Source organism: Podarcis liolepis (assembly GCF_965112155.1).
Source record: "Podarcis liolepis genome assembly, chromosome: 16".
NCBI lineage: Eukaryota > Metazoa > Chordata > Lepidosauria > Squamata > Lacertidae > Podarcis > Podarcis liolepis.
The window spans coordinates 33,237,336-33,264,855 of NC_139567.1; the positions used below are offsets into that span (position 1 = coordinate 33,237,336).

General features: G+C 45.5%; 2 protein-coding genes across 2 annotated transcripts; one reads left to right on the forward strand and one right to left on the reverse strand.

The window, feature by feature from the left end:
- Positions 1 to 7,328: 7,328 nt before the first annotated feature.
- On the forward strand, positions 7,329 to 17,503 carry ORAI2 (ORAI calcium release-activated calcium modulator 2). The gene is made up of 3 exons (XM_083480286.1): positions 7,329 to 7,874; positions 12,069 to 12,309; positions 15,786 to 17,503. Exons 1-3 carry the CDS (start codon positions 7,768 to 7,770, stop codon positions 16,329 to 16,331), a joined length of 894 nt encoding a protein of 297 aa, XP_083336412.1. The 5' UTR covers positions 7,329 to 7,767; the 3' UTR covers positions 16,332 to 17,503.
- Positions 17,504 to 24,294: 6,791 nt separating this feature from the next.
- ALKBH4 (alkB homolog 4, lysine demethylase) lies at positions 24,295 to 27,520 on the reverse strand. The gene is made up of 2 exons (XM_083479459.1): positions 27,323 to 27,520; positions 24,295 to 25,043 (listed from the first exon to the last, which is right to left on the reverse strand). Exons 1-2 carry the CDS (start codon positions 27,380 to 27,382, stop codon positions 24,369 to 24,371), a joined length of 735 nt encoding a protein of 244 aa, XP_083335585.1. The 5' UTR covers positions 27,383 to 27,520; the 3' UTR covers positions 24,295 to 24,368.

Genomic DNA, 27,520 nt, shown 5'->3' on the forward strand with positions numbered 1-27,520 from the left:
AAGCCTCTTGGTATTGTGATGGTAATCTTGTGCTTGTAAGAACAGAGGAAGGGGCTGCTGGATCAGGCCAATGGCCCATCTAGACCAGAAACCTGTTCTCACAGTGGCCAACCAGATGCCTGGGGGAAACCTGCAAGCAGAACCTGAGCTTCTGTGGCTTCTAGCAACTGATACTTCAAAGCATTACTGCCTCTAACCGTGGAGCCGTAGTTTAGCCATCATAGCAAGTAGCCAGACTGGGGGCGGCCGCCGAGACCACATAACACCGGTCTTGAAAGACCTACACTGGCTCCCAATACGTTTCCGAGCACAATTCAAAGTGTTGGTGTTGAGCTTTAAAGCCCTAAACGGCCTCGGCCCAGTATACCTGAAGGAGTGTCTCCACCCCCATTGTTTTGCCCGGACACAGGTCCAGCTCCGAGGGCCTTCTGGCAGTTCCCTCATTGCGAGAAGCAAAGCTACAGGGAACCAGGCAGAGGGCCTTTTCGGTAGTGGCGCCCGCCCTGTGGAACGCCCTCCCATCAGATGTCAAAGTGATAAACAACTACCTGACATTCAGAAGACATCTGAAGGCAGCCCTGTTCAGGGAAGTTTTAAAGTGTGTGACATTTTAGTGTATTTTTGGTCTCTGTGGAAGCCGCCCAGAGTGGCTGGGGAAACCCAGCCAGATGGGCGGGGTACAAATATTATTATTATTATTATTATTATTATTATTATTATTATTATTATTGCTAGCCATATCCTCCATGAGGAGCAGCATCATGTTTAGCAGCAGACTGAAATGGGGGCTTCTGACTAATTCTCAGTGGTTTTATTGATTCAAGTGCAAAATTATAGGGAAAAACTGTCACAAGGAAAGACTGAGCAATGATTTTTAACTTCACATATTCTGCTGAAATGCCGCCTCCTGGTTCAGTGCTCCCCTCCTCACATCTCTTGATTAAACACTTAATTTTGTTGTATTCTCTTGCAGACCAGTCCTGGCGTATTTACTCACTAGAAAGTCCTGCTGGGTTCAAGACATGTTGCTCTCAGGATAGGTTTTCATAGGAGTGTTGTGTTAATCTCACTTTAGTTTCCTCTATTGCTATTTCCACCATTTTATGCTTCAACAAAGACTTGCTGTGACTAATTTAGTGGCAGAAAACACATTTACCTTTTCCTAGAATTCACAGCATGCAATTTGAAAATCATCTTCATTTCTGCATTATTAATAGAAGAAACCGAATGCCACAGTACAGCCTTCAACCTATTTGTAGAGTACATCCAAACTCTCGCGTAGAACATAGTTCACATTATATAAATTCCGCTCCAGCCAACTTCTCATGTATTTTGGTGCTCTTAGAATATTACCATCTCTGGAGACCTGAGCCCTTTAGGGACAGAATCTGTGGGAAATCAAAATAAATGGCAGAGCTTGGGAAAAGAGAAGGCTGGTTTTTCAATCCAGGGCCAGTTTTAGAATTGGCAGTTCTCCTTGGACTTACTCGACTAACAGTATTTCTGTTCTCCCCACACACACACACCTTTGAGCGGCTTCAAGGTGAAATAAGAATAAAAATAGGGTCCCTTCAAGGGGTTCAGCTTTTTAAGGAAGACTGGACCTTCGGAGAGAGTGTACCTTTTAAGGCTCAAACCGGTTAGGAAATGAACAGAGACCAGACCAGGATATACAAAAGCAAAGCGGCCATAAGCCTGATCTTTAATAAAGCTGTTGCAATAGGGTGCTCCCCCCCATACGCAGGAGAGAAGAGGAGAACCCCAAGCCATGCGCGCAAGCCCTTATATAGACATTTTAAATTGCCCGCCCTGTAGCTTAGGACCACCCCCCAGATGCATCATACCTGCTTCACAGAAGAGGTGGCCTACAGGAGAAAACCTGTCTGCCATGTTACCCGAGAATGATAACTGATTACATTATTTGGGCAGTCTGGCGATTCCTTTGTAATGGTAAATACTCAGTTCTTGAGTCCAGGTCACAGGCTCACCCTATTCATATCTTAAATGTGGGATTTGTGAGAGACAATGGGGAGAATTCCCATTTCCTTCAACCTTGCAAATAAATATTTGAGGTCATTTTGGGAGAGTGAAAATGGTTTCAGGACTTTTCTGTGGGTGTCAGACATGTGGTTTACATATTTGTATGTGTTTGCTTGATACATTTATGAACATCTATTTTATATATCTAAGACCTTAAAATTCTTGTAACAAAGGTATAGAAAATGAAGGTGAAATGCTCTATTGTATCAGGTTAGAGTTGAGGGGGGCAGCCTGTGCTTTACTTTTAAACACTAAGCACTTTCATACTTGCTCTTTGTAAATGCCATGTCCATAAATAATATAGAATAACAATAAATACATACATACATACATACATACATACATACATACCCAGACGTGAAAGAGAGGCACTCATCATATGCTCTGACACACCCATCCCCAGAAGCAGAAGGAAGATATAAGAATGTAATCAGAACAAGTGCTGCAATTTACTTTTTTCCTCTTCCCTCCCTGTCCCATTTTCCTTCTGCGTCCTGCTTCTTAGTCCCTCCCTGCAGGTTTACATTCTAACTTTAATGGATTGTATGTAAGCCACTTTGGGACCCCTTTTGGCTTTAGTGTGAGGAGGAACAAATGCTCTAAAAAATAATAATAAAACAATAATAGGCAAACCTATCCAGATGTTTCAAAAGTTTGTATTTGTTCTACTGTGGTTTTAACTTTCCACATGTTTCAAATTATGGTTGTAAATTTTTAGATAACTTTATTGTTCTTTTCTTTTTTTTGTAAACCGCTTTGAGCTTTTTTTATTCATTTCTATCATAGAATCAGAGTTGGAAGGGATCACAAGCGTCATTCTAGTTCAAACCCCTCCATGCAGGAATCTTTCACCCAACACAGGGCTGGAACCTACGACCCTAACATCAAGAGTCTCCTGCTCTACCGACTGAGCTATATTCCTTTCGGAAAACAATCAATCAATAAATAACCGCCACCATCATTTTGAGAGCTATTGGTCTGAGGCTCCAGCTGCTCTGAGCGCTGATTTTAACAATGGGGGGGGCGGAGGAGCCCTCTCCGTATGCTCAGAGGCACCACCTGCCGTCCGGGAAGCTGGCAGGAGGAGAGCACATGGCTCTTGATGCAAAAGAGCTGCCACCAGAAGACTTAGGCTTGTTTCCAAGCACATTTAGGGAGGTGTGTGAAATCCCCCTAGCAAGATAGATAGATAGATAGATAGATAGAGAGAGAGAGAGAGAGAGAGAGAGAGAATCCCTCATATTACGTATATGTATATGTCCCATCACCTCCTGGCAAATAGAAGGGGAAGAAATGGAGGCAGTGAGAGATTTTACTTTCTTGGGTTCCGTGACCACTGCAGATGGTGACACCAGTCATGAAATTAAAAGACACCTGCTTCTTGGGAGGAAATCAATGACAAACCTAGACAGCATCTTAAAAAGCAGAGACATCACCTTGCTGACAAAGGTCCATATAGTTAAAGCTATGGTTTTCCCAGTAGTGATGTATGGAAGTGAGAGCTGGACCATAAAGAAGGCTGATCGCCGAAGAATTGATGCTTTTGAATTATGGTGCTGGAGGAGACTCTTGAGAGTCCCATGGACTGCAAGAAGATCAAACCTCTCCATTCTGAAGGAAATCAGCCCTGAGTGCTCACTGGGAGGACAGATCGTGAAGCTGAGGCTCCAATACTTTGGCCACCTCATGAGAAGAGAAGACTCCCCGGAAAAGACCCTGATGTTTGGAAAGATGGAGGGCACAAGGAGAAAGATGGAGGGCACAAGGAGAAGGGGATGACAGAGGACGAGATGCTTGGACAGTGTTCTCGAAGCTACCAGCATGAGTTTGACCAAACTGCGGGAGGCAGTGGAAGACAGAAGTGCCTGGCGTGCTTTGGTCCGGGGGGTCACGAAGAGTCGGACACGACTAAACGACTGAACAACAACATGTATATGTGTATGTGTATATATGTATCTCTCTCTCGCTGTATATGTATATGTATACACACAGAGAGTATATATGTTTATCTCTTTAATGAAAAACGAAAAACATGAAACCCCTTCTTGCAACACGCGCTCGTTCCTGACTCTTCTCGCCTGCCGGGAATCGATACCTGTTTGAGGGGCGGCAGGGAGAGAAGAGGCTTGGTCACGTGCTCACTACTCCAGAGCGATCACGTGGCGGGACCCTGGCGTTGCCTTGGCAGCGGCGAAGGCGGCGTTAGTGGGGCTGGGGCGGCGTTGCTGCTCCTCCTGCTGCTGCTACTGCTGCTGCTGCCTGTGGGGTAAGTCGGCAGGAGGGCTGGACTTCGGGGAGACGCCTCGCGATGGGGAGCTGCTCATTTGCATATTTGCATATTGCTATTATTATTGATTGATTGATTGCCATTATTATTATTATTATTATTATTATTATTATTATTATTATTATTTTATTTCCCTCCCCTCACCGCCCCCCCCAAGGTCCGAGGGCGGGTTACAATTAAAGCACAGCATTCCTAGGAAAGCACAATATTGAAAACGGCTTAAAACAAACCAAAAGTATCTAATAATAATAATATAGGCGCATAAAGAGGTTTAATAATAATAATAATAATTGGCTCCACCATATTGCACGTTTGTGGAATAGGATCCGTCATGGCATGGGACGCGTGTCACTTCTCCCCGATTCACTAGTGACGTTTTTTAAAAGGGCTTTCAATACCTAAGATCTTGTTTGTTGACAGAAGAGTCAGGAGAGGAGAGTCAGGGCAGGGATTGGACTAGTGACAAACCTCACCAACCAAATTTGAACAGCATGTGTGTATTCTATGTGCAGCATATCCATACAGTGCAATGCAGTGTGAAATGATGCATAGTAAATAATGTGGATATAATGTTGTATTATTAATACGTAATTAAATGTCTAGAAACCCTACGGTTAAGGACAATAATTCCATATTGCCTGTTAGGGGCAGTTTTTAGGCAGGAGTTTCCCAGAATTATCTGGAGATGTCAGTTTTCTGTATGTGATGCAGGTGCTTGTATCGCCAAGCCCCCACCCAGACACTGTGGGGACTTACCTTTGAGTAAATGCACATTTTGCACTACAAGGGTTGTATTCAACTAAGTCCTCCTCAGAGTAGACCTATAGAAAGTAATGGTCCTAACTTAGTCATGTCCATGATGACTTCAGTGAGTCTACTCTGAGGAAGAGCTAGCACTGAGTACCACCCTAAGATTGTAAACTCCTTGGGGGCAGAGACATGTTTGTTTCTTCCTATATAATTTTGTAAGTCTTCATTATGTTGATAGTGCTCTTCCCGAGGGCATCAGTATACATCATGAGTGTACAGCTCGCTCCAACCTTGACTTTTGGCAGGGGCTGATGGGAGTTGGCTGGAGGGCTACAGGTTGCCTTATGGAATTTTGTAGACAAAAATATGCAGGTTGTTGCCTTGAAGGATCTTGTTATTTAAAACAATTGGGGAAGTATTTAAGAAGAAGAAGAAGAAGAAGAGTTTGGATTTGATATCCCGCCTTTCACTCCCCTTCAGGGGTCTCAAAGCGGCTCACATTCTCACTCTGTGAGGTGAGTGGGGCTGAGAGACTTCAGAGAAGTGTGACTGGCCCAAGGTCACCCAGCAGCTGCATGGGGAGGAGCGGAGACGCGAACCCGGTTCCCCAGATTACGAGTCCACTGCTCTTAACCACTACACCACAATAGGGGAAGTATTTAAGACAATAGGGGAAGTATTGAGAGATATGAGGAGCCATATGAGGGCGAGTCATGATCAAAGCTCAGTTACAGATGGGGGTGGGTAATAAAGGGTCAAGCCAAAAGCCATGTGGGTGAAGGTGGTTTTCTGATGATGGATTTGAAAGGTGGGAAACGCGGGCATTGGCACAGCTGCAGCACATGTTCAGGGACATAACGTTCATGTAAAAATATATGCTGAGATTCAGGTTTTACTATGCGGGCTGTTTAACTGTAATAATAAACATTCATTCATTCATTCAGGGACAGAGTTTTAGCCAGCTGTAAGAGAGCACAGGTGGTGCCATTTAATGCTTGACAAACAGAAGACCTTCATTTGGCCTAGTAGGTGTTCATGTGTGTCAAATGAGAGAGGGAGGAGAGCTCAAAGTGTAAACACAGCATAGTCCACATATGAAATGCTTTTAATTCCTATGGATTTCCATGGAAGAGTATTCAGTGCATCCTTAACTCTCTCACTTCATCAATGAAAAGGTACCACCCTAGGCTGCTGGATCAGGCCAGTGGCTTATGTAGCCCAGCTTCGTGTTGTCACAGTGGTGAACCAGATGCTTCTGAGAAACCCAACAGCAGGATTCGAGCACAAGAGCACTCCTCCCCTTCTTGTGGCTTCCAGCAACGGGTATTCAGAAGCATTAAAGTTAAAAGATAAAGGGACCCCTGACCATTAGGTCCAGTCTTGGCCGACTCTGGGGTTGCGGCGCTCATCTCGCTTTATTGGCCAATGGAGCCGGCGTACAGCTTCCGGGTCATGTGGCCAGCAGGACTAAGCCGCTTCTGGCGAACCAGAGCAGCGCACGGAGATGCCGTTTACCTTCCCGCCGGAGCGGTACCTATTTATCTACTTGCACTTTGACGTGCTTTCGAACTACTAGGTTGTAAGGAGCAGGGACTGAACAGCTGGAGCTCACCCTGTCGTGGGGATTCAAACCGCCGACCTTCTGATCGGCAAGTCCTAGGCTCTGTGGTTTAACCCACAGCGCCACCCACGTCCCATTCAGAAGCATTACTGCCTCCCAATTTGTGTGTTTATGGCAGGAAACAAAATGTGCTGCCTTTCAGACATTACGATGAACCTGCATTTTTCTACGTGAGTAATAGATCATGGTCTCATTCCAATGACTCATCATGCACCCTCCATCACCAGCTAAACAGTGCTAGAGCTAACCGTCCTCTTAGCACTGGCTCTGCATCCATCGATCTGCTTGGAACAAAAGATTTCACTCTCGATTGTGCCACAGGGCAGCCTCTGAATGCATAAGAACAAGGCTGGGGGCAGGGAGATCTGCGGGAGACATGGAAGAAGGGGCATGTATATCTGATTCAGCCAAATATGATACGGTTTGCTGCCCTGCAAGGCTATTGGGTCGGGAGGAAGAAATGAACACACTTCTAGGGGTGGAGTGAGGAAGAACAGAGGAATCTGGAAGAATGATCTTTCAGGGAACAGTTGCTCTTAGATAGGAAGCTGGTCTCCTATTGGCAGCACAAATAGGAAGAAAAAAATAGATTATTGAAAACTCTGGAGTAGTGGCGGTTAGGGGAATGTCCGTGGGGTGATGAAGAAGGGGTCCCAAGAGAGGGGTACTAAGAAAGGACCTCTGATTTGATGAGAAAAGAGATGGAGTGAAATTTACGGGAAGCATGCAAAGACAAATTCAAGTTTTGCATGGAAATATTACAGATTGTACCTCCTTCATTTCATGGGCTTTTCCTCCCCCATTTCCCCCTCTATAGCTGTGGGGGGGTGGAGAGAGACTATGCACTGAAAAACTAATTCAAGGGGAAAAAAGATTGAGTCTGGTGCATACAAGGATATTTCCCCCCCTCCCTCTCCCCTTGCTTACATTGTTCACTGCTCTTGGGGGAAAGAAAAGAGATGTAAGGCTTTCCCCCTGCTGCCTTTGAAGCAGAGATGACAAACAAGATCAAACCCAGCATCAGCCAGCACTCCTAAAGCACTTCCCCTCTTCGGAGTGCTTTGCTGACATGACTTGTGGCGAGACCAAATGCTCTCTCCAAGGCAACGCCCACCGAAGCCCGTGGAATTACAGCAGGGGCCCAGACTTAGCAGAGGCTGCATTCTCAACATCAGGGTAGGCTTTTTATTCGAAGTCAATGAATAATTTGTGATAATCTGATGTTCTTCCAGCCTCCGGCTTTGTAAAGCATATAGTCTGTGAGTTGGTATTGCCGCTTCATTTTGCAGGGGTTGGTGGAGTAAGCTGAGATTGCGAGAGGAGGCGATGTCTTAAAGGTTCTTGTATTGAATGTAAATTAGGATCCAATAACCCAATAGCAGTTAAAATGTTAGGCTAGCACCTGGGAAACCAAGGTTCGAATCTACCCTCGGCCATGAAGCTCCCTGTGACATCAGGCCAGTTACTAACTCTCACCCTCATGCAACTTAACAGGAATGTTGTGATCGTAAGATGAGTTGAGGAGAGCATTGAGCTTATTGGAGAAAATGTAGGCTATAAATGTAATAAAATTAAATCCATGAAGGAGAAGGCATGAAGATGGCCTTTTGGTAGTCATGATGTGTGATGATCAGGCAAACATATTTTTAATGCATATTTGCATTATGTAAGCCTACGTGGGAATGCTACAGTCTGTAATCTCTCTATTGGAGTGTGTGTGAATGTGTGTGTGTGTGTAAATGACAACATTGGCTCCAGCCACTGCCACACCTTCTGCTAGTCATGCCCACTGAGGTAGGGCACCCACTCCTTGAGGCTAAAACGATTGGCAGTCCCTGCTGTAGCAGCTTCCCCACGCTATTTCAGTTTATAGCCTTTCAAAAGCGTAGGAGTGGGCTGTGCATTAGAACACAATAAAACGCAACAAAACTCATAGAAATTTCTCTGCTCTTTTCTAACTTGGCTGTGATCCTCCTGAAAGCTCATCCTTGATTGTGATCCTTTACTGCAAATGTGATCCTAGATCTTGGTCTTTGTGATCCTCAAAGGGAGGTTTAGTAACACTTCTAGGTGGTGATCACGCTTGGACTTCAGTGAGTCTCCAGGGGGAAGGAAACCTGGAGGAAGCTACTGATCATATTTCTCTTCTTCCCTTTGCAAACCTGATATACCAGTAGGACCATTCAGAGGTCACCTTTTGCAGAGCTTGGAGATGAGAACGGGGGTATTGGAGAAGACAGTCTGTAAGGCAGAGTTGGGGAACCTGCAGCCCTCTGGATGTTGCTGGAGCTACTCCTCCTTGACCATTGGCCATATTGGTTGAGGAGTGTGCTATTGCGCTCCTGCCCTGCTTCTGGGCTTCCCATAGCCATCTGGTTGGCGAGTACAGGATGCTGAACTGGTCAGAGCTTTGATCCGATCCAGCATGACTCGTCTTATGATGCCTTTGGAAGTCCAAGACATCTTACAGACACAGGTTCACAATCTCTTTTTTAAGGTATGTTGGATTGAAGCCATTAGGGCATAATAGGTTGTCAGCAGTTCAGTGAATTATTCCCAGAAGAGAACAGTGAGCTTTTGTTAGGTGCGGTCATTGAAAAGAGCAGGGTAGAATTTATAGCTAAGTTCTGTCTCCACTTTTGGAGGCGGTATGCCTCTAAACATCAGTTGCTAAGATTTACAAGTGGGGAGAGGGCCAGCGGCGTGGCTAGTCACTCGGGTACCCGGGGGCGGGATGAATTGCCCGTGGGGGCAGGGCAAGCTACCCACTGGGCAGAGCAAGCCAAGGCAGGGCTTGTTGTGTGGAGCCTTGCCCTCAGCTGTAGGGCAGCTGTGGGGGAGGCAGTGGGCAGAAGCAAGCCCCACGCTGCCGTTTCGGGCAGCATGGAGCCTGCAGGCACCAGGACCGCTGCAGCACTCCCAGGAGAGACGCATGGCTTGGGTGCACTACACGCCCCATGGTAAGTGCTGCCCCCCGTGATGTGGCACCCAGTGCCCCCCGTCCCCCCAGCTATGCCTCTGGAGAGGTCTGTTGCACTCAGGTCCTGCTTGTTGGTTTTCCAGAAACTTCTGGTTGGCCTCTGTGAGAACAGAATGCTGATCTGGATGTTCTTATCTATAAAACATTCCTTTTTTATTGATATCACTCAAGTCCTATCTTCCAAATAAAGGTAGCTGTTGTGGTGCAGGGATTGGATTGTGCCGAGCAGCATCTAAGAGGCCAAAGATGTGGCAAATATTGATGGTACCCAGCATACCTACAGGGCAACTTCCAGCCCCTCACGCACTACCTTGAATTCTCTGAGCTCATCCAGGTGACCTGTTTATTGAGCATTCGTTCTGATTTGCTTGCACAAAGCTTGATCTGTTTTAATTACACAAGCCTAAATTTACCAGTGCGCTCTTGAATCTCTCCCCTACATGAACCTGGGACCCTGCCCTAGTTATCCCCCTCAAATATAGACAGAGCAATTTCAGCAACGCTTCCTCTTTTTGAAATTCCCTCCGTGGGGACACTTGGCCAGCACCAGCGTTGTTTTCTTCATTTAGGCACCAAGCAAACACCTTCCTTGTCCCCCCCCCCCAAAAAAAAGGTCGTTGGTATTTCTAATAGTGTACTCCAAACTGTCCTTGGGAATGCTTTAAATTTTTTAAATCTTTCATGTTAAATATGTTTTCCTTTGGTGAGCCTCTTGAGAGCTTCCAAGCTGAAAAGTGGAAGATCAGTTCTATAAATGAAATTAGTCTGCTTCAGGGAAAATGAATGCACCAGTACTTCATAAAAGTAACAGAGTACAGGATTCTTCCTATACAGTATTGTGGCTATCTTCGTGTTGCATCTCTGGGGCAAATACATAATTTGGGGGTAAGGAAGCTGGGAATATTATTTGATCATGCCCGTGGGACTACTATAGAACTCCCAACCTTGCAGCCCTCACATCTGATTTTCTGTTCGAACGGTGTTTTATAAGTGAGTGAGGTCCATCTCGCTGTAGTCTTTATTACCTTGAGCTTAAATTCTTTTCTGAGTTCGTTCTCTCTCTCTCTCTCTCTCTCTCTCTCTTCTCTTTCACACATACACACACAGTTCTTTTTCTAAAATTGTGGCTCATGAATGAAAGCTTTCTCCATTTCCACCATATAAGTAGATGGAAAAGGGGAGGAGGCTTTGAATACTTGGAGCAAATACTAATGTTTTGAGGTGCGAGCATTGAATTTTAAAGAACCAATCCTTGCACAAGGCGCCGGGGGAGGGGGGGGAGAGACTAAATGCCTTTGCTCCAACATATCGCTTAGCAACTTGGGATTTTTAAACTCTGGGTTAGAATGGCAGGGAAGAGGGATTCTAGAGAACCTGCTCAGAGAAACTGGGGGTTGAGCAAACGCTCTTCCTCTCTCTTGCCGAACCTTCCACCCCCACATTCTGCTCTCATTATGCAAACAGCGCTGCTCCACAGACAGCTACGTTTGCATATCTCCTGGCAGTAGTTTTTTGCAGAATGAGAGTGTTTGGACAAGGATGAGTGGTTGAGGAACAATAAAAGGAAAAGGAGGTGTATGGGTGAGAGGGAGCAAGAGGGAGCTGCCTAAAAGGTAAGAAACCTCACCCCTTTCCTCTTTGTTCCTCCTGCCAGGACCAGCAAGGCAACAGCAAGTTGTGGGCTCCAGGTTGACTAGCAAGCGTGGCTTGTTAGGAAACAGCGGACCGTGATCCTTGGTTCAAATGTAACGGGAAGCTTCTTGATTTGTTTATTCCGCTCAGACTGAGGAGAAGGGAAATGGGAGCAACCGGGCAGACTGTAGCACTGCTTAGTCTCAAAAAACCACTGGCTTAACATCTGGCTTAACATTACATGCGAAGGTGGCCTACGTGTTCCCCTTCACCGGCTTTCTCTCTTGCTTAGGATAGAATGTAAACTTACTCACTTGAACTTTTAAATCCCTTCATGATCTTGCTCTTTTTTATCTGCCTTTGTAGTTATTAAATGCACCGTTGGCCGAGCTGTTTCTTATCTCCCTGCTTCCTGTCCTGTCTTCCTTAAAATATTCTGCAGACTTCTTTGTCTCACAAGTTATTGAAAACTCATCTTTTCCTTCTTGTGTTTTACCTCTCCATGCACTGTTTCACTTTTAAAATTTCTTTCCTGTTCCTGGGCTGACGGTTGAATATTTTGCATCCTTTCTCTCCCCCCCCCCTTTTCCTACACTCTCCAACTTGTGGGGAGTTTCTCATTTTGCTCCAGCTACCCTCTCCTCTAATCTCATGTGCTTTTAGATTGCAAGCCAGGACTCGTTTTGCTTTGACTTCCGCACGGCGCCTGGCGTGTATCTGGTGTTTGCAATGCTGATTTCCCCTCAACTTTCCCACAGCTTGCCTTTCATCATGAGTTCCGAGTTAAATGTCCCCGCGGATCCTCCCGCTTCCACCTGTTGCACTGAGCCGGCTGCTAAGGGCATGGACTACCGAGACTGGGTGCGTCGCAGTTACCTCGAGCTGGTCACATCCAACCATCATTCCGTCCAGGCCCTTTCATGGCGGAAATTGTACCTGAGCCGAGCCAAGCTGAAAGCTTCCAGCCGGACTTCTGCGTTACTCTCTGGATTTGCTATGGTATGTTTTCCTAGCAGCTTGTCTGCAAAAATCTGCTCTGATCTTTGAACCATTTGGTCTGTCGCTTGCAGTTATTAGCTAATGCAAATGCCCTAATGCTGACCCAGGATCAGAAGCAGCCTGAGGCAGAAACAAAACCTACAGCATACAAGAAAATCCCATGCATCTGCAATCACACCATGTGAATAGCTGAGCATGAGACTCTTAATTCCAGGGCCTTGAGTTCAAGCCCCACGTTGGGTAGAAGATTCCTGTATTGCAGTCGGTTGGACTGGTTGACCATCATGGTCCCTTGCGACTCTATAGTTCCATGATTCTAGTGGTAATTTGTTGGAAGAGTGCTGTCCTCCCCCCAGGAACAGTCCAGGGCATTTCGATGCTTGAAACAGAGCAACGGATGGTACCCCAGTCAAGGTGCATAGTGCCTAAGCACAGCTGTCAACTTTTCCCTTTTTTAAAGGGAAATTCCCTTATTCCGAATAGGATTCCTCGCAAGAAAAGGGAAAAGTTGACAGCTATGTGCCTAAGGCTAGTCAAGTTTTTAAACACCTGTGCTAGAAAATCCCACCAACGCCTCTCCCATTTCCTGTCCTGGCAGTAAAAATAAAAATGCAGTACAACAATGGTAAATAGCTAATCATTTGCTGCCCTTTAGTATCACCCCAAATCAGCCACCCTGAGTCTTGCTCTACCTAATGGGAGGGCTAGCTCTGATTCCTGGTGCTCTTGCATACATCTCCCCTGAATGTAGAAATATAAGCAGCTTGTCAGTTTCATTTCTGTGTCTGGAAAAATTGGCTCCATGTGCCTTTTGGATGGCTTCAGCTCACATTATGAACACCAAGTGAGAGGGCTTTGAAAGGGGTTTAGACCTCAGTTGCCTTTGGCTGACTGGCATTCAACACCCTTCTAAAATGTATGGGGGTTTTTTGTTTTCATTATGTATTTTATGATCTTATGTCGTGAAGCGCCCTGAGATCTATGGGTAGAGGACAGTATACAAATTTAATAAGGTGGGGCGGTTCTGTCGAAACGGCTCTGATCGGCTCCTTCCATCTGGCACGAAGAGATAACTGAGCAGGGCATGGCCTCTTTCCCCTGCCACAGTCCTGAAGGGAAGGGAAGAGAAAATGAAACGTAAGCAGTGTAGGAGGCTTCTGTCCAGCTGTAGTAGCATGGAACAGACATCATTTTGCATGCCATGTTATCTAAGAATATTAAGCCTTTTGTGAACCTGCCCCCGTGGGCATTCTGAGGGGGAGGCCCTGAGTGCTGTCTTACGGTGCAGGTAGGACCAAAAGACATGGATGGCAAGAGAGATGCTGCAGTGACCCCAGTGCCATGTTTGTCTCCCTGCCTGAGAATGTGCAAAGCTACACCAGCAGCAAGCGCAAGCCTTACTGGTAGAGAAGTTAGATCAACTTGAGGCCTGCCGACGAGGATGCCTTGGAGACGTCTATGCAGTGGAAACCCGAGGGTGTTGCTTGAGATGTGCTGTTGTAAAAGCTCAGTGGTGGAGTCCACGATTTGCATGCGAATGTCCTAGGTTCAATCCCTGACATCTCCAGGCAGAGTTGGGAAAAACCTGGAGAGCTGCTGCCAGTCAGTGCAGGCACTATTGAGGTAGATAGATCAGGAGTCTGACTCAGTATAAGGCAGTTTCCTATGTTCTTTGGAGCCGGTGTGTGTGTGTATTTTCATGCAAAAAGGCACCGTAGCAGACTACTGCTAATTTGTATATTGAATTAACCTACTTAGAAAATGTTTTCCCAGAGAGACCTGACCCAGATGGTTTCTCGGTCTGGCACGATTGTGGAGTAGTTTTTAGGACACACACCCCCCCACTTCAGGGAGCCTTTCTGTATGTCTACTGAGGCACCCCTGTGCCAACTCAGCAACCTGCAACATGCAGGAATGTTCTAGAGCGCGTGCTGAATTCACACAAGGCGTTAGCCTGGACCTTGGGCTTCCTTGTAACATTGTGTGAACTGAAAGCACACTCTAGCGCAGAGGTGCACTGAGTTGGTCTGGTCTTGGTAACCTGTCAAAATCTGTGCTTGCTAGCAACCTTGCCCCCTTAAATTGAAGAAAAGAAAAGAAAAAAGCATTGACTGGCTTTTGCGCAGCGGGGGGAAACGAGGGGGAATTGAATCGAGCATCCTGTGCAAAGAGTCATGTCACTTATGGAATAAAGGCGTCATTCCATAAATTACCACACATTGCAGGTGGTCAGTAGCCATGTCCTTTCAGCATTGCGTACATAATAAATTTGCACCAGATTGAAGATAAAGTGTTGGATTTTATTATGCCTGTGCATTCGGTCCTCCCTGCATGTGTGAAGTTAGTTTATCCATCAAAACTAGATCCTGAAGTTGTGACAGCCAAGTTTCCAAAAGGTCTATATTTAAAGTCTTCCAGAATTTCATAATTATAAGGCTTGCCGCAGTCATTAAACGAGTTAGACACTTTTTATTACTATTTGAAAGATCCCGAGCAGCTTCTGCATGGAATGAAAAGAGGGTGATCTTGGAATCTAGAGGTGTGTTTTGCTTAGTGATTAAACCAGCTTCATAAAACACTTTTCCCAAAAAGGAAATGCCCTCGAGGGTGTAGCTACCACATATGGGGGAAAAACCACCTGTGAACTTAAATAATGATCAAGTCCCACTTATAAAAAATAATAATAAATAAATACTCTTCCTCTGGACATAGGCATTCTAAATAGTAACTGTTTATAGATTTATTCCCTATTAATTTGTCCCCTTTTTAAAACCATCTGAGCCATCCCCACGTCCCAAGACAGTGAAGTCCGTGTTAGTTCATGCATTGCGTGAATGACAATCGCTTGTGTGGATTGTTCTTGTGGGTTAGCAGTTGTCACAGACTGGTTGGGTGCAGAGGAATAGTGGGAGGAACCAGCAGGGGGACCTCCAAGGGAAGAAGATTCAGAGCCCGGGGATTGGTGGTGGGACGACAATGTGTGGTCAGAGGAAGAAGACTGGGAAGAGGTGGTGTCGGAAGCTGAAGGGGTAACAGGGCCTAGTGAGCTGGGAGAGTCCGTGGCAAAGAGATGTCCAGAATCAGAGGCAGAAGTTAAAACAGGAGAGGAGGGAGGCCAAGAGGCAGAGATGAGTCAGGTTGGTGACAAATCACAGGTTTCTTCCTCTCCTGCTGTGACAAGCTCCCCTCTCCACTTCTATCCCAGAACCAGAAGAGGCATGAAAAGGGCAGAGGAGAGGTTGGCTGCACGCAGGCACAGTCTCCAATTGCTTGGAGGGACTATCAGTCTCAGCAACTGATTCATGAGGCAAGACCTACCAGGGATGAGCTGCCATGCTCATCAAGCCTAATGCTCTGCCCAGTCTGTGCTAATTGTGTTCATGCTATTAAAGAGCAACTTGACTGGTGTGATTTACTGCCAACTCTCTCCTGGATTTTGTAGAGGCAAGCAAACACTCACGGATGTTGCTTTTCAGGTTGCAATGGTGGAGGTCCAGCTGGAGATGCAGTACCAGTACCCCCCGATGTTGCTGATTGCCTTCAGTGCCTGCACTACCATCCTTGTGGCTGTCCACCTCTTTGCCCTGCTCATCAGCACTTGCATCCTCCCCAACGTGGAAGCCGTGAGCAACATCCACAACCTGAACTCCATCAGCGAGTCCCCCCACGAGCGCATGCACCCCTACATTGAGCTGGCCTGGGGCTTTTCCACTGTCCTGGGCATCCTCCTCTTCCTCGCCGAGGTCGTCCTCCTGTGCTGGATCAAGTTCCTGCCCGTGGACTCCGTGCTGAGAAACGGCACCGCCATCGTCCAGAAGACCAGCCAGCACACAGGGTGGCAGGCAGCCCTCATCTCCACCATCATCATGGTCCCGGTGGGGATCATCTTTGTCGTCTTCACCATCCATTTCTACCGCTCCCTCGTCCGCCACAAAACCGAGCGCCACAACCGGGAGATTGAAGAGCTCCACAAACTGAAAGTGCAGCTGGATGGGCACGACCGGGGGCTGCAGGTTGTGTGATGGCCAGCGGGTGCCTTTCTGTTTGCAGCTCTGAGGATTTTCATAACAGGAATTAACCCCCAGGTGCCTAACGTTCTCAGATGCCAAAATGTTCCCCGGTGGATGCAGGTCTGGGCGGCCAGCTCTTTGAATTTGTGGGTGATGTTACTGTGTCATTAAAACTGAACCCTTTACCTACATCTATGCAGTTGTTTGAAGATGGGCTTGTCCTTTAGAGTTCCACATTTTTAGGTGGGTGGGAAGGGAGGCAGATTAAGCAATTTTAAAAAATATGCATCAGTTTTAGCAAAGTGGGGTTGTGTTTTTCTTCAGGGGCTTCTATGCAGAGTGAGGAAAGGGGTGTGATGCTCTCACCGGCAATTGATTTACAAACTTCGCTTCTGGAGAGGAGTTTGTAAATCACAGTATGTGAACATCTGTGGAATCTGTCCACAATGACTTTTTTTACACTGGGGGGGCAGGGCGGGGACTATTTCTGGAATTGTGAAAAGACCAGAAACTGGGGTGGGTGGTGGATGCTTTCAGAGATGAGGAGTTTTTCCTCTGTCCAGTTCAAGTAGCTTCTATAGGGTGGAGAGAGTTCCCACTGAGAAAGCGGCTAGCGAGGGCTCCATTGCCTCTGTGGAAGGGCTGGAGATTATCTGTCTTTCAACACAAAAACCAGGTCGCAAAGAACAGAAGGGCTTTAAAGAGCACCATGTAGTATTTTACACAAGTAGAAATGCAGGTGTGAATGCGTAACCAAAGTTTGTTGTTGTGTGTGTATAAAAGGCTGTAGCCTGAAAATCTCTCTCCTAGCACAACCCCCAATGCGCTTTAGAATGGGCACAGTGTCCACTTGTACATTGCACAAGTTTTGTACATTGCACAAGTTTTGAAAACTGACACAGAGCAGAGCTGGTCGGCCGGTACCCCTAAGCCCAAACAGCCGTCATCAGCTGCTGCTCAAGCAGTTTTTCGTGTTTGTGTGTGGCCCAAAGCTATATCGGTGATGTAGAAACAGGAAGAAGAATAACATCATGGGGGTGGGACATAGGGAGAGATGGGGCCTCTTCTTCTTGGAAGCATTCTGTTCCCTGAAGATCTGGCTGCTCTGACACTTAAACAGCATTTATACAGGATGCCACCCACCACCAAAGTTCAGAGTGTGTTTGGCTAACTGAAATCAAAAATTGAGGGGCCATCCAAGCTTCTTTCTCGTGCAACAACGTGATCAACAAATGATTTGTGATGAAGTAGCCCTGTTGAGCTGGGATCAACTTTTAAGCAAACCCGCATAGCATCTGCCAGCTGCTTGAGCCGCTGTGTCCTTTTTCACGGAGGCTTACGACATCCCCGGCATATCTCTATTGCAACAACAGGACAACTGTATGGTACGTGAGAAGTTTGCGGTCATTGGGAACTGCACCTTGAAAACAGAAAAAAAGTGCTCTTTTGTATGCGTAACAGTCTTGTTCTGAAAGAAAATACAGCACCTTGGACCTTATTTGCTGTACAAATACTGTTGCCAAAATGTTTAAATTAATCTGTATATTGGTAATATGTCCTTAATGGCTATACCTCATTCCTCCTTTTTCATGCTTGGCTGCCTGCGGGACACACTAATCATAACTAATAAGTATATTGTATTTACATCTCCTCACTCCTCCCCCACCACGTGTAAATTGTGAAATCTGCCTAAACTGCCAGTTATTAAATACTTCTAAGCAATCTTTGAGGTGCTTTAAAAAAAATCTGTTACCTCTTTGAAGCCCTTTAGAGTCAGGGAAAGGCTTGTGCGATTGTGGGGTACCCGAGCTCATTTCTGCACTTGGCCCAAATCACAAGCCTGATATGGATTTGATCTGCCAGTTCTTCCAAAGCCCCAGTGATGCAAATGTGTGGGGCTCCCTTGGTAGCATAACAGCATGCAAAGGCTGGAGTCGCAAGCTTCCTTGGGAACAAGGCCTCCAGGAGCTGGAGGGCTGCAGGTAGTACATATTGACTCTCTTAATTTTCACCACCCTGGGATAAATATTACAAAGGTGATGTATAAATGCTGTCAATAAATCTGTAGCACAGTGGGGGGAAATACCGTATTTTTTGCTCTATAAAGACACACTTTTTCCCTCCTAAAAAGTAAAGGGAAATGTGTGTGCATCCTATGGAGCGAATGCAGTCTGCGCAGCTATCTCAGAAGACAGAACAGCAAGAGGGATCGTTGCTTTCGCTGCACAGCGATCCCTCTTTCTGTTCTGGCTTCTGGGATTCAGAATATTTTGTTTGTTTGTTTTCCTCCTCCAAAAACTAGGTGCGTCTTATGGTCTGGTGCGTTTTATAGAGCGAAAAATACGGTAATAGAATCATGGAGTTGGAAGGCACCTGAAATGTCATAAAGCCCAACCCTTTCCCTATGCAGGAAATCTGCTCAAGCATCCCTGCTAAGTGGCCCTCCGGTCACTTTAAATCAGACGGGAGGGCCACTTAGCAGGGATGCCAAGTCCATCAATTTCCAAGGTTATTCTTCCCCACTTTCAAACGCTCATACTGCTGGGAAGTTCTTCCTTAATGTTTAGTCGGAATCCTTTTCCTTGCAATGTGGACCCAGTTAAATTATGCTGCCAATTCATGGTCTCAGAGCTTGCGTACAAATCCCTAGCATCTAGTTTTCTAGAGAATCTCTCCCTGTATTGTCCTGCCTAGGCTTTTAAGATCCACCAGCAAAGGAAGCCCTCATTATTCCAGCTCTGGGTGAAGCCTGTGGTGTTTTGATATGAGTTAGGACCTTCTCAGTGTTGCAGAATTCCCTTTCTATGGTATGGCTGGTGCTGGCATCACTTAGCTTTCAGCACAAGCTAAAGACTTGCCTTTTCTACCAGGCCTTCAACAACACATCCACCTGATACAGTGGTACCTCGGGTTACATACGCTTCAGGTTACAGACCCTGCTAACCCAGAAATAGTACCTTGGATTAAGCAGGATGAGAACAGAAATCGTGCTCCGGCGGCACGGCGGCAGCAGGAGGCTCCATTAGCTAAAGTGGTGCTTCAGGTTAAGAACAGTTTCAGGTTAAGAACGGACCTCTGGAACGATTTAAGTACTTAACCCGAGGTACCACTGTACGATGAAGTTGCATGTTTAATACAGAGGAGCATATCAAGGGAGTTGATGAAATTATTTTTGCCATCTTGTTATGCTTGTTAATGTCATATTGCACATTTCTTTTACTGCGCGATAGTGTATGTACTTTTTTTTATGTAGCCCACCCTAGGATCACCTGGTGATAAAGGGCAAAATAATAATTAAGAAGTGGGTTTGCGCCCTACTCTTTGGAGCAGAGGAAGGGTAGAAAATTTTATTCCATTCACATATATAGGCGAACCTAATACATACTTTTGGAAACAATACATGAACTGAAACACTCTTTGAAATTTGCAGTTGTCAGAAATTTGCAGTGCGGTTCTCTGGCCAAGGAATATGTACAAAGGTGCATAAACTAGAGGGAATTGTGCTTAAAAATACATGTATTAGTGAAAATGACATAGGAACATCTCTACCCCTTGCTGTCTTCCTCGCCCTCCTTTGGACACGATCCAGTCACTTATCTTTCAAGGACTGGACTTCAGAAAACAGGCACCCCACCCCAAGACATGTGTGGACATGCTCCCAACCTGGTTTTCATATTTGAGTTCCTAGCAAAAGGGCTAAAACTCAGTGGCAGAACTCATGCTTTCCATGAAGACCCACTGCTGGTTTCAGCAGAATGTGCCGGATGAGGTGAAACGATGGCTTGACTTTGTTCAAAGCTTTTGTTTGCGAGCAGCTGCTACTCAACAGTACTGAGAGCCAGTGTGGTGTAGTGGTTAAGAGCGGTAGTCTCGGTAGTCTCGTAATCTGGGGAACCGGGTTCGCGTCTCCGCTCCTCCACATGCCGCTGCTGGGTGACCTTGGGCCAGTCACACTTCTCTGAAGTCTCTCAGCCCCACTCACCTCACAGAGTGTTTGTTGTGGGGGAGGAAGGGAAAGGAGAATGTTAGCCGCTTTGAGACTCCTGAAGGGGAGTGAAAGGCGGGATATCAAATCCAAACTCTTCTTCTTCTACTACTGGAGAAAATGGCTGCACAGATGGGAGTGGCCCTGGCAGGGGGGCCGTTAATGGAGAAACTGAAAAAAACAAAACTAGTAACTACCAAGGGGTGGACAGTTAGGAAGAATAATATTTTTCGTACTTTGCGATAGGCGTCAGTTCACAATAAAAATGGGTGTGTGAGAGAGAGTACAATGAGCTGGGTGACCTAGAAGCAAGAGCAAAATTCTTTTGCTGCTAATTAGTGGAAGCAGTGAACCATCCGAAGTGTGCAAAATCCAGAACAGTCTTTCTTGAAAGGCCATATTCTTGCCCATAATGAAACCGGTTGACCTTTGGAGGAATAAATCATTCTGCCGAGTCTTGTGAGCAGCTGCAGGCTAATGACTTTCAGAAGAGTCCCTTAAGTCTGGAAATGGGCATTGTTAGGGAGTGACCCAGGCCCCAAAGTTTTTTTGTGGCAGGACTTGGATCTGCTGCCCTTTTCCCTCTTCTTTTTAGCATTTATTTTTAAACATGTTCAAAGTCATAAAGCATTGTAAGTAATGCACACACACAGCTACATTGCTACAAGAAAATGCGGGGAACGGAAGAACAGAAGGGGGGATGGGATGGGGAGAAGTGGGAGTGGAAGAGCAAGTACAATCCCACCCTCAACTTTTTATATTGCTCAGAGGTGGTGCGAGAACTTTTTGCATTGCTAGGTAGTGGGAACTCTCCCATTTCCTTCTTTACCCAAATTTTGTAAGGGCAAAATGCCAGCAGCATCTCCTCAAGCTTCCCTGTTGTCTTTTATGCGCATTTCCTTTCTGCATTATCTCATAAAGGCCAGTGCTGCCAGCCTTGGTGGGCATCACCATCTGCTTTGATGTCCCTCCCTTAACCCCGCTTCTCAGGTAACCAGGCCTCTCTCATCCTTGTAATCAGCAAATGAGGTCCTTCTCATCCCTAACCAGTTTCCAAAGTCTCACACCCACCACTTCTCTGTCTTAATTAAAAGTGGTATGGAACCACAGCTGTTCTGCAGACCAAGCTAAACCTTTTTGTACTGTTGTCATAAATTGTGGCTCATCAAAGATGTTCTGTTGTTTGCTGATTTGCACCTTTGATTACTGGATTCTGGTAACATGATAGAACAATTCTCCTTCCCCTTTAAAAAACTGTACAGACCACTGTTCAAGGCACTGAAATTCTGAAGCACGTCAAATTCACTTTCTACCCTTGATCTTTTGGAAAATAAATTGCTGAGAGTCACAGCTTACGTTCTGTCAAACTCTTAAGTACTTTTAAGGCTATTACAACTGCAGTAGCAAAGGCGCCAAAATCCATTCTTAAATTATTAATTGTAGATTTAAAAAACATTTTTGCAAGTTCACACATCTCTGTTCGCGTATCTAGGAATTGCAAAGCACGGTTGCCGTTTTATGTCCTTCCGTCAGGCTTGCACCCTAATTTCTTGTTCCCAACCCTAGATTTCAGAGGAATAATTGCAGTTTGGGAGAAGAAAGGATTCTCCCTTTGTAAAGTGATCTGTGAGAACAGACAGAGTTGGCCACATGTCCTATTTTTAAGAGGACAGTTCTCTGTGTGAAGGGCTGCCTTGTCCATCAAAAGTGAGACCAGCAGAGGTCCTGATGTTTCCCCATAAACAGTTAGCACCTGGCTAGTGTAGGCACACACGGGCATGTTCAAATGTCACCAATATATTTGCCCTCTCTTTTAGCAATTCGTTTTTTCTTTCTTAATAATGTATTTGATGGCAACCCCAGTGGGAGCTGGGCAGGATGCTTAAACTGTGGAACTCCCAACCCCAGAGATTCCCCACATATGCGCATCCCCAGTTGGTGCCACTTGATCAAAATATTTTTAAATATATTCAAGCAGGCATCTACCTATCTGGCGCTGATATTTTTAGCTGCATTAGGTGTCTGAATTATAGGACTTGCACCATCACCTCGCATTCATGGGCAGTTACCAAGGTCCCAACACTCTAGCAGGGCCCACCACTGGTGCTTGTTCTGCCCCCCCCCCCCTCGAAAACCCAGCTTGGTGCCCCCAGCACTGTCTGGCAACTGGATCTGAGCTGCTAGCATAATTTTCCACAGGACCCTGAATTATGCTGGGATACTGGACTAGATGGGCTCTTCTTGTTTCCTTAATAGTTAACTGAATCAGTAACGGAACTGTTAGTTGTACCACCTGTATCCTTCGCCATGCAGGTGATCCTGCAGGTAGGGGGCTTTCCATAGCCTAAGCCTCTCTTCACCAGCAGATACTTTTAAATACTGTTCTTTCAATGCCTATTTTATTTATTCATTCTGCAGCAGTCTCTCATAGCTGCCAGCTGAGTCATCATGAGAAAAGCAAAATATACCGTTTGTGTGGTATATATATGGTAGGTATTCTTCACACTTTTGAATATAATTACATGGTGAATATTAAGCTGTGTTTTGTGTCTGCATACAGGGGAAAAAATACCGGTGCAATAGAGCGTATGATTTCATCAGCCCCTAGAATCTTGTTGTGGTTACTGTCAAAGCACAGGTGCTACCTGCTGTCTGGGGATCTTCCTATTACAATTTAGTCAGCAAGCAAGCAGAGCATGGGCGGAGCAGGGTTCCCTCAAGGTAGGAAGTATGTCCCATGTGGCCAAATGCCTTACATCCTTTTTTATTTATCAGACAGCTGGGATTCTGTGGTGGATTTCTTTAAGACGTATTTTCCCAGCTTTCTAAAATTATGTTTGGGGGGGGGAAGAAGCATTGGTGTGATTGTACTGTATTATTTTTATATAAACTGCCAATCCATGTGTGCAGGCAGAACATGGGCTACTGAAGGAGAATCTACAGTAAAGCACATTCAATTATTGCTCTTAAAAGCAGAGCAGTGAAAGTGCTGAGTCCCAGAAGCTGTGAGTCAAGGCACAGTGCAGCAAGCAGACCCCAGGGGTGTCACTGCCTGAGAAAATCTACGTCTCTTACTTATGGAGATATAAGAAAAAGGATGCAGGTAGCATTCCATCCAATTGTTTACTAAGAAAAAGCTAGGTACTGTACCACCTCCCAGGGTTGGTGGAAACACAGGCAAGGGCCTTCTCCGCTGCAGGACCCAGGCTGTGGAGCCCACAACCCTGGGAAATCTCTCTTGCCTCCATTGGTATTCTGGTGCATGGCTGAAAACCTTTTCATTGCAGGAGGCATGCCTGTTGTTCCAATTTCTGGTTCCTTCACCTTTGCTGACCTCATCAACTTCATACGAGCTTTCTCAATTTGTCTTAATTAACCATTAACTTTGGTGATTGTTAATTGCCTTGAGTGTTTTGTAAGAAATGCAGCAACATTTAAAAATAAATGGTGTAATGGTTTAACTTGGTACGGGGCAACATCTCATAACCTTTTTACCTGTGGTGTTTGCCCTGCAGCTATTACCGTATTTTTCGCTCTATAAGACGCACCAGACCACAAGACACACCTAGTTTTTGGAGGAGGAAAACAAGAAAAAAAATATATTCTGAATCTCAGAAGCCAGAACAGCAAGAGGGATCGCTGTGCAGTGAAAGCAGCAATCCCTCTTGCTGTTCTGGCTTCTGGGATAGCTGTGCAGCCTGCATTCGCTCCATAAGACACACACACATTTCCCCTTACTTTTTAGGAGGGAAAAAGTGAGTCTTATAGAGCAAAAAATACGGTATATATGTGCAAGTTTCATGCACTTAATTAATCTACATCTGGGGTACACTGCCCTTTCACAGAGAATGATAAAGCCCAAGAAGTCTTGCCGGTGTCCCTTGAAAGATCAGTGTGCATGCCTAAGAGCTGGTGGAAGAGGAGCAAGTGGTTCCTTGAAAGATCACTGAAAACCACAGCTTTAGTAGAATTACCAGAAAAAGACACAAGTTTATGAAAGGCCTTGAAGTTTAATTTCCGGGGATCCAAACAAGTTAAAGAGTTTCATTCCTCCACATGGATGCCTATACAGGTATTCCCTGGTATGTCAGAGCTGTTTTTAGGAGCTTTTGACCCAATTCTTCCTGCTCTCCTCCAAGACTGAACTCCGCAGACAATTCTCTGAAGGTGATGCAGATACGGCGGCTTTTAATATGATGGCGATAAATGGCATGTTTCCATCTATAGCGAGCCGGTCCATACAGAACCACTAGTGATCTCTGAGGTAAGTGAATGGCAACGACAATCTCTTTAGACGAAACTGACCTTGTGGGGGAAGAAGGGTCAGTTCCCCACTTTGTGGTGCTTCTGAGTCCTCCTAAAGCAGTAGATTCTTTAGGCCAATGCTCCTGAGAAACAGCATGGGTCAAAGAGCTGTGTACCTGCTTGCTGTCTTGAAGAAAGGCTGGAAATAACTGGATATGATCCTCTGAGTCGCAAGACATGGAGAGCACAGTTGCTGAAAGCAAGTTTAAGCTAACCAGGCGTTCCCCCCAAAGCCACCAATCATCCCAGTGGGGGTCAATAGCAGCCCCTCTCTCGGGGCCATAATCCAAGTTGCACTGCTCCACTGGAGAGAAGTCCTTGAGCACAGAATGGCTTCTCATTCGAGTCACAATCTCCTGGCTGAAGCTGGGCAAGCCAGCAAAACTGCCTGCTTTCAACTTGCGCTTCTTGAAATTCACTTTGGGGCCATAGTCCTATAGGAAGGAGGAGGAGGAGGAGAAAAGGTTACTTGAGCTGGTACAAAGCACTGCTTCACTTTTTCCTAGTTCAAATCTTGCCTTGGCCATTAAGCCTCTAGGAAGCCTCAGACAAGCTGCTCCTTAGTCCACAAATGGCAGTATGAGAATAATAACGCTGACCCACCTTACAAGCACTACCAATGCAGTTTATTAAGTACAGCTGTCCCTTGATAGAAGAAATCTTAAGAATGACATCCAGCCCATTTGTGCAACATACTTTCACTTGCGCAAACAGGTCTTCCTGTCTCACCTGCTGGTGTGATGGGGGATATTTCTGTCTGTAAAGTTGGTTTCATATAACTAAAGCATCATATTATCCCATCTAATCCTCATCGGAGCCTTAAGATCCTCTTCAGAAGCTGTGCTCTGGGGCTCTTGTGACATGTGGCTCTTGGCATGTGGCAGGTAACTATCAGGGAGGTGGTGTTTTCAACAGTGACACTCTGGGAGTGGAATGCCATTCCCAGAAGTGGATGGCCTGGCACCTTTCTTATGGTCATTCAAGCACCAGGTGAAGACCCCACCCCCTTAAAACAAAGTGATTTTACTGTTTTAAACCAAAACCACCGCTTTTGTGATTTTAATTAGTAGGTTTTGATCTCTCTCATTCCTGGAAATTTAAGACTGCATGCTGTTTTTATCATATTGTCACTTAATCATACTATATTTCATCACTTTATGACTGTAAGCTGCCCAGAGTACTTCTGAATAGGCCTGGGTGATATCTGGTTTTCAACATCACAATATATATCCCCAGCTAAATATCACAGTATCTCGATATATAATGATATATATCTGCGGTGGCGGAGGGCCTTGCTGGGCCTCCCCACGGGGGCAGAGGCTCCTGCCATACCTCCCCACAGCAGCGGAGGGTGCGGCACACTTCCCTGCAGTAGCCAAGGGCCGTGACAAGGCTCCCTGCAGTGGTGGAGGGCCTTAAAAAGTAAGGAAGTAGTAGATTTAATAAAAATATTAAATAAACTTCCATATATTCTATTTAATATATTTTCAACTTATTTATGAACTAAACTTGCTTCTACTTTCCTTGGAGGAAGCCCATTAAATTCAGTAGGGCTTGCTTGTGAGTAGACACACATTTGCTTTTGAAAAACACCATCATTCTCACAGTACCCAACCTCCCATTCAGTATAAGGGAGCCAGCTAAATCTTCTCCCCTCCACCCCCCCCACAGAAGCCCCCCCCCCCAAGCCTTCATAATACCAATCTTTCCCTTTTTTATCAAAGGGAGGGAGGGAGGGCCAGCAAGCAAAGTTAGTCTGCTTTAATTTTTATTTTTTAAAAATCACCCTTTTTAATATGGAGGAAAGCTATTTAGGGGGAACCAATGACATAAACACCACCAGAAAATGAAAATGAAAACTCTTCCCCCTCTTTTTTTCACTGGTGAGGGAAGAAATACGGTAAGTGCTTTCCAGTTCTTTGTTTACTTTGCCTCTTTGATTGTCTAGCTGTGGGAGGGTTTCTCCTGGATTATTAGTAGACTCTGTATAATTAGCTGAGCTCTAAATGAAAAGATACTGGTGAAGCTGAAAGAGTTTGCTGGTTTGTAAGGACTTATCTTCATTTCTTGTCCTTAGGAGAAGGGAGAGAACAAACAGAGCAGTAGACACTGTACCTGCAAATCATCTGCAAGGTATATTGCTTTGTTGAAAGACTTATCATGATGTTATTTCAACAATATGGTGATTCAATGCACAGCCCTACTTCTGGATGGCAATACATATAAACAAAAATACCGTATTTTTCACTCTATAAGACGCACCAGACCATAAGACGCACCTAGTTTTTGGAGGAGGAAAACAAGAAAAAAAATATTCTGAATCCCAGAAGCCAGAACAGCAAGAGGGATTGCTGCGCAGCGAAAGCAGCGATCCCTCTTGCTGTTCTGGCTTCTGGGATAGCTGCGCAGCCTGCATTCGCTCCATAAGACGCACACACATTTCCCCTTACTTTTTAGGAGGGAAAAAGTGAGTCTTATGGAGCAAAAAATATGGTACTTTAAAAGAAATAAATTAGGCAGTGTATGCAGGTGTCATATTGGAAAGGCTGTATATGTGGCTATTGGAACTCACGTTGCCCCAGTGCTGGTCCAGCACACTAACCACTGCATTTGAAGCAGAAAGAAGGAGATGAGGAGGAAGAGGGGAAAGTCATGCACATTTAAAAAAACCAGACGAGTTGGGGTTGAAGGAATTTCAATTTGAGGACAAGACCTGTTTTCTTCGGCCAGACTGTGATGGCTTCCAAGCACTGCAGTCCATCAGCTCAACCATCTTGCATTCTTCATCTGCACTTATAAACCCTTCCAGTAAAAAGACTCCTGGAAACGGAAAGGCCCAGCCTGCAAATTCTGATTGCTTTTCTCCCACAGCAAAGCCAGTCAGTGGACAGTACACAAAATTTGCACTTAT